The sequence below is a fragment of the Argiope bruennichi genome, chromosome X2 (genome assembly GCF_947563725.1).
Source record: "Argiope bruennichi chromosome X2, qqArgBrue1.1, whole genome shotgun sequence".
NCBI lineage: Eukaryota > Metazoa > Arthropoda > Arachnida > Araneae > Araneidae > Argiope > Argiope bruennichi.
Window position 1 is genome coordinate 41,878,966 of NC_079163.1, and position 13,488 is coordinate 41,892,453.

General features: G+C 31.2%; 1 protein-coding gene across 1 annotated transcript in view; it reads right to left on the reverse strand.

Moving 5' to 3' along the window:
* Positions 1-712: 712 nt before the first annotated feature.
* Positions 713-13,488, reverse strand: part of LOC129960973 (caveolin-3-like) — a 28,261-nt gene continuing 15,485 nt past the window's right edge. Inside the window, exons 3-4 of the mRNA XM_056074754.1 lie at positions 3,173-3,415; positions 713-911 (exon numbers count right to left, since the gene is read on the reverse strand). Coding sequence (XP_055930729.1) covers positions 804-911; positions 3,173-3,415 — 351 coding nt within the window. The 3' untranslated portion in view covers positions 713-803. The remainder of the gene's footprint in view (positions 912-3,172; positions 3,416-13,488) is intronic.

Genomic DNA, 13,488 nt, shown 5'->3' on the forward strand with positions numbered 1-13,488 from the left:
TTTATTCTTGCACAATTTACAGCATAATGAATAAGTAAATGATACGCAAAATACTGCAACTTAATATACAAAATAGAACAAATAAAAAAAAAGGAACGTACTACATAGATAAGGCTATTTTTACATGATTATATACTAAGTTATTGAATAAAAAGTAATAATGCATGAACATGAATTACAGCAGAAACAAATATATGAGCAATATCAAATATTTAATATATATATGTAATATATGAGATGACAAAAGGTGTATATAAAAATGATAAATGAAAATGCTAATCCATTCCCTTACTTCTAACTCATTTTACATAGTTTTTACACTCAAAAACATTAAAAATGCATCCAGTCTTTTCTTTATCATCAATTTTCATACCTTTCAGCACAAATTATTCTATAAAATGATATAACCAGAGTTCCGTTTTAAAAACAATACTTTTAATATCATTTATAGCAATGATATTTTATAACCTTTCACAGATAATATAGAAGTCATACTTCACTGTGAAATTCAAATATTACATTACTAATCTTATAAATAATCAAGCCATTGGAGATTAACGAAACAATATCTACGTATTCATTAACATTTCATGTAAAAGTATTATCCAAACGCGACTAAAAAGCATATCAAAAGCATGTAAAATGTATCAAAATATGCATACAAAAATCATAAAAAAAATCATGCAAATAAAAAAAATATAAAAAAAGGCACTTGTACATTAATAGCAGTTTTATTCTCTGCATAGAGAAAAAGAAATTTTTCTTCAAAATTAAAAAAAGAAAATCCCATCTATAAATTCATTTCACGCCTCCATCTGTGTATGTCGTTTGGCTATTTGGACATTGGAGCAGATCTGGCCAACGGACTTGAACAAAGGATCCAAAAATGTTTTAATAAGGCCACTCCAGATCTAAAAAGAAATAAGCAACACAATCCATTATATATATATATATATATATATATATATATATATATATAATGTAATAATCATAAATTTTTGTAGCAAAAGGCAGGTCCGACAATAGAGAAGACACTTTGCATTTTTAAGTTCGTTTTATTCTCTTTACTCCATCCCGGGAAGGCATCGTTTATTTATAAGAAGGCGCGGACAAGGCATGTCAACTCGCAGCAACAGTTTAGGCCAGAAGAGAGGTAAAAAAGGGAGAAACAAACCGCCCCTTTCTTATATAATATGAGATCCCGATATGGATTTCTGACACGTGTCGATTCTGACAGGAATTTCTCACACGTGTCGACCTTGACAAGGGAAACAGAGGGATCCTTTAGAAGAATCTATTTACATCAGCGATTCCCCATCCCTTCACTCGGCACGTGGGAACCGCTAACGTAATCCTTTTTACAAAGCTTCAGTTGAATTAATTTGGAATTGAAATTAGAGCTTAAAATATCATTACATATATTAGTTATTTTCACACCGCTTTATTTTTTTAAATGAAAAGCTTCTACTTCAACCTGCGAGTCATTCAAATCGTTTCTTTTCTCCCACCCCAGTAAGCCGGCTGAATTAGCAAAAATGACAGATTACCCCGTTCCGAATACATATAAGTTTCGAGAGCGTTTACACTTCTTCTTTTTATGATAAACATGCGTGCTCTGAGTTTTCCTAGGTCGAGAAATGGATCCTTAACAATTCGAAAATAACATTTCGAAAGCAATATGTGGATTTTCGCTTAACAGCAACTCCTTCTGGCTATGCCTAACATTTCCAGCCACTTATGCTACATAAAATATATGAATAAAATATCACGAATAATGTTGTATTTTGTGATATTAAAGTTATAGGATATTTGAGCGGTTGAAAAACAGCTAAGATTCAATATCATCATTACGAGATACTGGCTAGACGGATCGATATTGCAACATAGGATTCCCCTAGCGATACTTTTTCCGAGTGGATTATTAAGATCTACAACAATTATTTTTTGGAAAATAAAAAAAGAAACAATTTTTAGCGAATCCATTATTTTCCTACGCCGTCCTACTCGTGTTCGTGACGCGCAGCTAAAGAATTTCTGTAACAACTAATCGAGCTGCAAAATGCGAGTTTCCATAAAACGCAAGTTGACTCTTGCTTTTGCCTCGATTTATCTGCTTTCAATTGCGGCGGTTATAATCCGCTTAATATGGGGGAGAGGGATCCAAAATTTACCTCGTCTCAGTTTTTACATAAAGAATTCTTTATTAAAAGACACAAGTTCGGATCCATATTCCAACCCAGGATTTGCAATTTTGGGTGGATTTGCAGCAACCCCGTATTTGAAAAATTGTGAGAAACTCTGCATTAATTAATAAGTTCCAAAATGCGGATCTGAGTAACCGCAAGTTACCTCTTGCATCTGCCTGAACTTATCTTGAGCTATTTTCAATTCAACTTTCCGGCTATCAGCTCGTGATGTAAAAACACCCTACCCCCGTTTTATTTTAGTTTTTATATTTAGAGTGAGGCTACACCATCTACTCGCTTCCCTTATCAAAACTTTATGCTCCATAAATACCTACTGGATACATTAAAGTTATATGTTCGTTGTCAATAGTCTTCTTTAAAATATCCTACGTTTTAATAAAAGCGCAATAAACAATTTTATCGAAAGAAGAAACAATTAAAAAAAAAATTTCTCCATTTCTAGCGGCTAAATCTCTCATGTATTACTTCATGCAGGGCAGATTGAAAAAAAAAAATAACTTAAGTCAGTCACGAACTTATGTAGCAAGAACGTTAAAATATATCGTTTTTATCTTTTCCAGTACCTGAATTATAAAAAGATGTCACAGTAGAAAACTTATAGCTTTCTAATTCATTATTAAGAAATTCTGAGGTTAAAGCAATATTCAGTTTAGATATACGTAGACCAATAAAATCCAAGAGGTTAAAGATTGGTCTTAAATTTAATGACTGAAGTTTAAGATGCGTGGACAAATGAATTTGTCGATTCTTTAAGCTATCCTTGACGCTTGTAAACTATAAATCCAATGTTTATGTGCAATATCTTACAAATCAGTTTCTCTTAAAATAAAAATATCGTCGAAAGATCTTGGCGAAATGCTGTTGTTTTAATACCTAAAAAAAAAAAAAAAGGGAAAGACCGAGCAAAAAAAAAAAAAAAAAAAAAAAAATTAAAGTATGAATTTTTGAAATAAGAAGTTATTTACCCTGTGTACGATGAATAAAACAACGTCAAAGATGCGAAGGAGAGGAGAAATGATCCATACGTTCACACTGGTGAGGATGGCAAAGAAAAGGCCCCAAATCAAAGCAAAGGGAATAAATAAGATTGCCGATAAGATTCGGTAAAACCAAAACTTAACAACATCAAACAGTATGAAGCTATTCTGCCACACGCAAACAAAAGAATGGCCCGAGTCAGGTTCAGCAAGCACATCTTCAAAGGTAATCTGCAAAGATAAAAATAAACAATGTGATTAGCTAAAAAGCATGATTTCTCATTATTTGAAAATTTATATGTCAAATACTTCATCGTTGAATTTGACCTCGAACTTGGACAGTGTTTTCAATAAAATACTATTCGCAAACCTAGAAAAACAGATCCGTATAGACAAGCCATTGATAACCAGTTTGTAATTTCTTCGTTAGCTTACATATTTGCTTATTCAACTTTAATATTAATTGTTTTTTATATTAAATTATAAAGGAATTTAAATGAGGCAAAATTAGGCAAAGCTTTCCTGAGGCCGAACTTTAAAATTTCGATCTGTACAAACTCTCATTATATATTTTACAAAAGCCTATTATTTTAGATTTTAGTGGAGGTTTTTTCTTAGATTTAAAGCAAATAATCTTAATCTTTCTAAAATGAAAAAATAATAATAAAATAAAGTAACTTTCAGTAGTTTCTAACAATATTTTAACTTGACACTCATGCAATCTATAATTGTTTTATATTTTTGAATTTATGATTGCTAAGAGGTAGATTTGATAAAAATCACACTTTCTATCTTCAGTTATGAATATTTTCTGTTGGTATTCATTTTGATATTACATACAATAGAACACGATATTATGTATACAATAATAGATTCGATAGAATATAATAATACAACCGATTATGAGAAATATGAGCTTCCTAAGTGATATTACTTATTTCTACATGAGATAATAACCGGAACCGATAAATGAAATGATGAAATAAAAATTCGTAAGAATATGATAATCATTTTAAAATAACAGACAGAAAAGTAGTCACAACTTTTAAAGGTATTTTGTATTTTGGAACTTATAAAGATATTTTGTATATTATTATCAGAACTCAGAGGAGGGAAAGACAAGCTAATTGAAAAGCATTACTGCAATAAACTATTTCATAATACTGAGTTGCCACTTAATGTTATCATTTCGGCACTTAAGAAATTGATAACATTAATCGATTGATAACAATAATTTAATTGGGTAAAATTAACTATTTTTATCGTATCAAGGGAAAAGAGAGAAAAAAAACCGCATTTATCTCAGGGCTATCTACGATTTATTTCAAAAATAACATTGCTTCTTGACAATTATTCCTTATATATTGTCATTAGATATATTTTTAACTGTATTTATATTATTACATATTTTTTAAAATTTGTTGAACGATGCTGAAAGCCGGGTTTCCAAATATCAAATATTTGACTCACTTCGGGTTCGTTGGAAGATTTTAATCAAAACTTTCATCCCGTCAAAATCATCATCTTTTATTGCTTCATTTGATTATATAAAAAAAATGTTATGAAATTTTTAACTGTGCAGCAGAATGCGTTCATTCATTTTAAATAGACTTTCAGACCGGTTAAAAATTTCAATTTCGTATTAACACTCTAATCGATCCATTCTGTTTCGTTTTTTTTTTTTTTTTTTTTTTTTTATCCAATCCATTTTGCTCCCATGAATCAATCCCATTCAGCAGTAGTTTATAGCTGTTCAACATATTCCAGGTCAGACAAGGCAGCATAGCTGTCTCTTTAAGCTAATCCAGACAAAAGAAAGTGAAGTCTATTGAGAGTCCATGGGGGGGGGGATGATTCATAACAAGTGGAGCAAGTAACGCCGGGGACTTCAATAGTTAATGCTGGTTGAAAATGAAAAATCTTTTAATTCTCTACTTCAAATCTGCTAACATTAAACAACGTAGCGATCACATTGGGCGAATATTTTTGTCTATCTGAATACATCGATTCGGGATCAGATGATTTCGATAATATTAACCGAGATCACATTAAGCAGCGTACACTATATTAGTACTTAATGCTACATCAGAAATCAATAACGTTTCCTAAAAATGATACACAATTTAATTACAACCGAATGGACTCAAAACACAATACCAGTTCAAAATGATATTTCACAAAACAGTTTTAAAAAAGCATTCATATATTAAATATTCCTTCATCTATCGATAAAACGTGTCTTTTATACGATGCAATGAGTTCTTCAAAAATCCCTTATATAAATCAACTACAACCAAAAGATAATAAGAGATAGGCGAGGTTCTATGATGTTAGAACTAAAAATGATCATGCTGTGTTAGCACAAACCAATGGAATCAGGAAACAACATAAGCTGATGAAGTGATCTGATATATCTGCCGCACAAAGCAAGATTTGCATAATTGGTTTGAAGTATGAGTTCACTATTTCAACAACGAACATAATGAACTAACTCTACTTCAATTTCTAAAGCGAAGCCAGAAATCATTAAATGCTGGAAGAAAGAGAAAAAATGGCCAATCTAACCGTACCTGAAACTTTGAGAATATGTTTATTTATTCAATCTTACAGTTTGAAAGTTTCTTCTTCCTCACACCGAAGCGAATTGCCTTCTTTATTGCTTTGTTACTCTGATCCATTGAAAAAAACCAAAATAAATTATTTTGTGACCTTCAGACCCTGCAGATGGTTTCTTTTTCATAACAGTAATTGGATCTCGAGAACTGTAGGCACTTTGTGCCTTTTGTAAGGCAGCGAACTGGAGCTGTTAGCATTAGAATCCTATCGAAAATCCTCCACTTTAAAAAAGAAGGATCAAAATTTCTTTCACTATTATCAGGTTTGAAAAATCTTAAATTGCATTCGCAACTGAGCATTTCATATCTGAAGTAATTATCACAGAGAAAGGGATGTACTACATAGTACTTTTTTGGATAAAGGAGCAGTTTTTCTTCTCGCAATGCACTGAGCTAAACATAAAAGCCATGAAAATATCTCCAAGAAATTAATCAACTTTTATTTTAATACACTATATAAAAACTTCATATGCAAAATTCTTTTTTCTGATATCCCAATAAACTTTTAAATGCATCTGAATAAAACCACTAGACAGAAACTCGATTGTGTTTAGACAAAACCGAATCCATTTCTTTCATGCGACAACAGAATTTATGAGTTGCCGAGTGATACACATACAATCGACTAAGAATTTCTTCCATTAGCAACCAGCTTCTCCTCAGGAGGTCAGCAAGGTCATCCAAGAATTACTCAGCTTCCACCCTCTCCTGTGTCCTCATACGTTATCGTTGTAAGCTGAGCACAGAAAACAGAAATTGCTCAGATAGAACTCTCTTTGTAACCAAACCCCCACGCATGGGGATTATTATCAGTTGAGCTTAAACATAACTATTCCCTCCTTTTACAATGTGGAATGTTTACGAGGGGGAGTGATGATAAGAAAGAAGACCTGATAACCATCATGATGCAGGAAAATAATTGGTTACTGATATCCGGTAATATGGACTCCCTCGACGACTAGATCTAAGGTTTCGCAATGTTTATATAATTAGAAGGGTAAAAGGAAGATAGAATATTTTCATTTGAATATCGAGTTATTCGTGATAGCGGCGAAAAATAACATTCGACAGAAAAATCTGTCTTTTTTCTATGATGGATTGCCATGTCAATCGAAAACTATCCGACATCTTAAATTCAACAATTTTATCTCAATGAGCAGGAATAAATGAAACATTTAATTCTTACAGAGATAAATGCAAACATGTTATGAATTTTAAATAAAATCTTAATAAATAATTTAATTCATGTTCCAACTCATTATTTTACCACTTTACTATGCATTATATGGTTTTTCTATACATGGCATCCTTTTCACTAAATTTCTGAGCTTTATAGATAAAGCTCAGCATCCTACCATCCGAATAAGTTCGATTTCCGTTTAATTTAGATATTTGGATTCTATTGACTTTTGACTTGGATTCTATTGACTGACTTTTTCTAATCATAGGCCGATATTTAATCGATCCAGTTTTCAACAAACCTTCAACTTAAAATTAAATATTTATAAGAAATTCGTAGGAAATTCGCCACATTGATAAGTCTTTACTACCAATAATTTCGTAGAAATATTTAAAATATTAATACTATTTAGTACTACGTCAGTTATTTAAATAATATTACTTGAAATTCATTTGAATAATAACTATAATACGGCAAAAACGTTTGGACAAAGTGTTAAATATTATCAACGGTTCACTTCCCAAAGCAGTGATCGTAACCAAGTTCCTTCGTCTTCAAAAGGGCGGTGCCTTAACTAAGGAATGCGTAACAGATGCCAGACAGGTCGAGATTCCCACGGAAAGGGACCGCTATTGTCCCGGGGGTCAATGTTCACCAACCCCCACTGGAATGCTTCTTTTCATAACAAGGGGGAGAAAAAGGCCTCAATCTTGGGATACAGAACCACACTTCAATTGCAACGGTCAAGTTCAGTATTCCAGTACTTTTAGGGGCCCAAGATATTCGGGGGGAAGGAGAGAAAAATAATATTGGAGAAGGAAGAAATGAATAGTTTTAACTATTTCTTTGACGACCAGACTCCCCCTCCCCCCAATACAGAAGAGGAAAGGGAGAAAGGATATTTTCAAACACCTTTTGAAAGTTGCATATCTTTGTAGTAGAATCCAAAGCCCTGTAGAAAAAACTTCTTGACATGGTTACAAATACGATAAGTAGAACTATTTCTTTAAGATAGGGAGGGGGGAAGCTTTTCTCCCTTTCGTTTTTCATACAAATGTTCCAGTAGAAAGGAATGAAGATATAAAGAAAGATGGGGGAGAGAGCTTCTATTAGCCTTGTAACTCTCGCTTCACATAACTCATCTCTATCGTTAATCTAAATGGCATTAAAAATCAGATAACATACGCCCGAAAATACCCTACAACAAGGAGAAGATGACATCTGTGAATTCCTTCTTTAATTTCACAGTTTCGGTAAGTGCTTCAAGATAACAATGAAACCAGTATTCTGGAACCTACTTTTAACATTAAATTTAGAATCAAAAAGATAAAATAGGGGGCAGGGAGACTTTTTAACGCATTAGAAGTCAATGAAGACGCACCATCTTAGATTTTATCATATGTGTATGTTTAATAACTCGTAAAACATTTCTTTTTCTCTGCAGGCTAAATTTTAACTAATCGATCAAAATAACCTTCTTTTCAACAGCATTACTTGCTTAATTTAGATTTATAATTCTATATTCATCAAAATTATAAATAGTGCATTGTCACTAACTGCTACTGTATTTTTTTATAGATATTTCAACCGAAAGTTACAGGGAATAGTTGCAAATTGATTTAAATTTCATTTCAATTCTGCGTGTAAAATATTATCACTTATGTAACGTATTTACTTAAACGTACAGTTTAATGGCTCTAATCCTTCATTATCATTCTAAAGAAAATCTCAGACTCGAGAAAATTCTCGAAACTAATAATTTTAAAATGAAAATCTACTTTCCGAAAGCATATTCTTCGATCAAACATGATTCGAATAAAATACTTTTCAGGATAAAAAAAAAAAAAAAAAAAAGACACACTAATCAAAATGGGGAAAGGAACCCTAATTACTTTCTCTGATAACGAAGTTTAAGCATTTAATGGTGCAACGATTAATGTATTTTCAAAGAAGCAGAAAATATAACAATGCGTAATTTTTCTTACCCAAAAGAACGATTAAAACTCACTTTGCTTCGTCCCATTATAGTTTGTAACAAACATATAAAGTCTGACCTGACATACATGAAAAGTTCAGCTATCACGAATGAAGTATACCGCAATCTCAGCACTCAAATTAAATATATTTAATGAACGATTGATATTAATTAGGCATATTATTAGAAACAAGAAAACATATGTTTGGACATAAGCACAATAGTAGACTCAAAGACGTCTTCAGTTGAACAGAAGGTAATAAGAGGCCTTCCCCCATTTCTTTTTTAGTCTTCAGTGGGCCATAAATTACTTTAATAACATCACTGTTGCATTGTTCTAAGTTCGATGTTTTAATAACGAAAATTAGGATGCGGTTTCATCCAAAGCGTTTATGGAATAAATAGCTATATGTTTGAATAATACTCGAGATGACTCAGCAACATGCTGAAATTACCTTGTTCAGTTTTACGGTTGGTTGGCATTCAAAATGTCAGAAACTATTTTTCTAAAGAAATATTAAATCGATTCAGAAATGGTTTTTCTAATCAAGACAGATACTCATTCAAATATCAAGCAACATAAATATAAAAAACGTTCACATTAGAGCTTATTTGTTTAAAATTATTTCAGTAATCAACATAAATTTTAAAGAGATAAACAGCAAGAGATTTTGAAGAGAGAACCATACGCATATTGAAATAAACATTTCAAATTGTTTAAAAAACATATTGTAAGCCTTTGTTTATTTTCTGAGATTTCAAACAAGATATTCTCTATTATTTTGTCTCTCAAAGAGCAACAAGGAAAATGCTATTTAAGCGCATTTGGAAAATTCTATTTAAACCACTAATTTCATAAGTTTTTCAAATATCTGTCAAAATATAATTTATGTTACTTGTATACAAACATGAAACAACAAAATATATCCACATAAGAGCTATTCTGTATATAACAAACTTACAGTAGCATACTTCAAAATATTAGACGATTTCACAAAAACTCAGATTCGCAAAATATATCAGATACTAATACCATATGGCTTACAGAATTCATCGATGTTTATTTTAATCAGTGTCTTTCGAAATTTCAAAAACTCTCAATGAAATCAACATCTTGGAAATATTCTTCTAATGTTTTTTTCATCAATCTGCGTTAAGGAGAAAGAATTAAAAATAATATTTCATGTGCAACAGTCTAATGACGAATAAATATTCTTAGCAAACATTAACCATTCTAACCATAACTTTATCTAGACCAAAAACATATGTGGATGTAGGAAAGAAGATACACCACAATTAAGAAATGTAATTTTTTTTATATATATTCTACGCCTCTCATCAGTTTTCAACAACTTTTAATTCAAGGTCCATTCATTGGAATCGGAAACTATAATCATCTATCTTTGTGGCCGTCTCCCATGTTTTTCAAAAGTCAGCTTTCTTGAACAGTCGATGACCCCCATACACAATGAATACGCTTTAAATGCAGAATATGAGATGCTTCCTGTGTCGGTCAATTGAGAGAGAGAATTTGGGAGTGTAGGAGTGGAAAAAGCTTCACAAACATAAAAGAAGCCTTCCAAAGATATGGATGGCATTGACATGAGAGCTCATTGGGTGCATGCATGATGGCAATCTCACCACTTCCAGGTCAAATTTTTCTGTTTTATTTTTTAAAAAGTAAGTCTGCGTAGTAATTGTTCTAGAAGTACCCATGAGTATCTGAGTAATAAAATAATTAGATTACCTTTAAATAGTGGCAGTAATGACTTCGGTCATGGAGAATTATGAATTGAAGTTCTAAGAGTTGAATTGCTAGCGCGTGTCCTAATTATCTACACTTCTGAACATTTAGAATGGTGTGTCTCGCACAACCTCGCAATTACTGTTGAATACCAAAGTGCTAACTCTAACAGTAAGGCTTTTTTGCCTTTCATACTGCCTCAGATTTACTATTACAGTTCAAACCAATGAATCATCATTTGTTTAAACGCCACATTGCACGCCAGAGTTCGAAAGATTTTACTGATAAAACATCATAATAAATAATTTCTGATAAGTTCCCACAAGCATTCCGTTATAGCTTCCCTAGCATTGTGTCATGCAAGATGAAGATGCATAGTGTAGACGATAATATTTTTATTCTTTTTTACAAGTTAGTTCTTGTTTTGTTTTGTATTGACAAAACATTTTAAGTGAAAATTATTGGTAATTTTTTAAATTTTAACTCTTTACCAGCAAAAGAACATATAAATTTAAATATTGTCAGAAAGCATTTCACTGGAATGCTTATCTTGTACACTACAATACAGTATATATTAAAGATAATTCAATATGCTATTAGCTTAATAATAATTTAGAGTAGAACAGTTAGTTTATATTCAGATGCTCAAATAATCTAGAATTTCAAGATTTATTATCGAAATAATACAGCATAAGTGACAAAAGACAAATGTAAGAAACTTTTCAAATGATAAAAATCTTTATTAAATGAAATTTGTTCTTGGCTGTTCAGACATAAAATCATAATACGAACCTAATGATTCCTTCTTCAATCGACTAAAATTGATCGTTTTTATAAAATTTTATTGGAAATGTTTACACGTGCCTCCTAATTTTCAATGAAGTGTAATTCTACATATTCATTATAAGCAATTTTTGTAATTATTGTTATTTTCTTGAAAAACAAAAGGATTGGCTTCGGTGTTGAATTTTGTGAAGAAAGGATTTCTATACATTATTACCATCGGCTGTTTTTTTTTTTTTTTTTTTTTTTTTATAGTTATAAGGAATAAAAGGGTTTTAGAGTAACATTTTAAAAAGGGATTCGTTATCAGTTATTCAATACAATATTTATAGTTTCAATAGAATACTGAGCAAAAACTCCCAACACATCGCCATTAGTCAGAAATAATACACATTTCATTTTTATGACTTTTTTACATTGAAAATTGAATAATCTGAAAAACCTAAACCAAATTTTATAATAGCTTGTAGCACTATAGTGGAAATAATTCAAAATTTGTCCCATTTAGATTCAAACTACCGTCAGTCGATTAGTTATCGATGTTTCGAACTTCAAATCTTAAACCTTAATATTTACCGCCTATTTGATGTCTTTTATTTGGCCTAAGATAATCAATTTAAATAACTTTTATGCCAAAAAAGCAAGATCAAACAGATTCCATGCTTTTAATTTAGAGTTACAAAACGTAAATACGTTTTGCAATGCCTTTGAATGCAATTTCATACTAATACAATACGTACGATAAAAGTCTACAAGAACTATGTTCTGCGCATTTTGTCGAGTTTTTTAGAAACGGCGACATTAAGAAAATGTTCTATATCTATATACAGTAGAACTGAAAATAATCACCCGGAAAGCTTAACAATCTGGAATGCCAATGGAACGCATAATTTGGTATTCTCTGTTGCAGTCTGTCGTCCATAAAAATACCCCCCCCCCCATTTTGGGGAAGGTTGAAAAGAAACAACTTTGCTTCCGCCTGGAGGCATTTTCCCGCCTTCGAAGATCTCACCGAACCCTCATTAAACTGCTCTCACCCCAAAATGGGCCTCTTATAAAGAGGGAGAAAAAGGTGAAAAAAGGCTCCCAATGCACTTGGAGAGGCACGATGAATACATCGCCTCAGACTTATTTTTAAAATGCAGTTTCAAAGTAAAAATGCAAAATATGCCACATTTTTTTACGAATATATTATAAAAGAGAATTTTCTATATTATGATAAATAAAATCATTATAAAAGCAATTGCTTTTAGTAAGAACAGTTTCTTTCGATAATTTAGGAATATTCAATAATATGATTATATTAAAAATAATCATTAATGTTATCAGTTTCTACAACTATACAATCTAGAACTTATCTTTGTTCAGAATATGAAAGTGTACACATTTTTTAACTTTATTTATTTAATTTATTAACTCCATTTATTAGAGATTAAATGACGAAATTTATTCAATGAGATAAGGAATGATTAAATGATGAAATTTATTCAATGAGATAAGGAATGATTAAACGAGTAATTTACACGAGTGAAATAAGATACAATTTACGGAACGCAATATATAAGCATAAAAATCCTTACGGACCATTTTTTTTAAAGTTAACAGAAAAACAGATTAATTTTATGATTCCATATTTCTCAAAATAAGATCAAGAAATATATATAGAAACTTCAACATAAAACGTTTTTTGAAAATGTCCTAAATAATTGATTTTCAAGAAGGGGAAAAAAATGGAAATAAGAAATGTATGGATTATATTTCTTCAAACACAAAATAATAACAGAAAACTATAATATTCTGAGAGGGAAAAATCAGTGAGCTTTCTGTTGCTAACATCTAAGTATTCAGCTGCGAGTTAGGTCTATTTGAACAGCAGGCACCGCTTCATAATTAAGTCGCTATCACGACTTGGCCAATTACAGTTCATTCATATCAATGCTTTTATTTCCCTGCTCACAAAAACAGGCATGAATAAGAAGGGTATGTTTTCAGTTACGCACGTAAGAA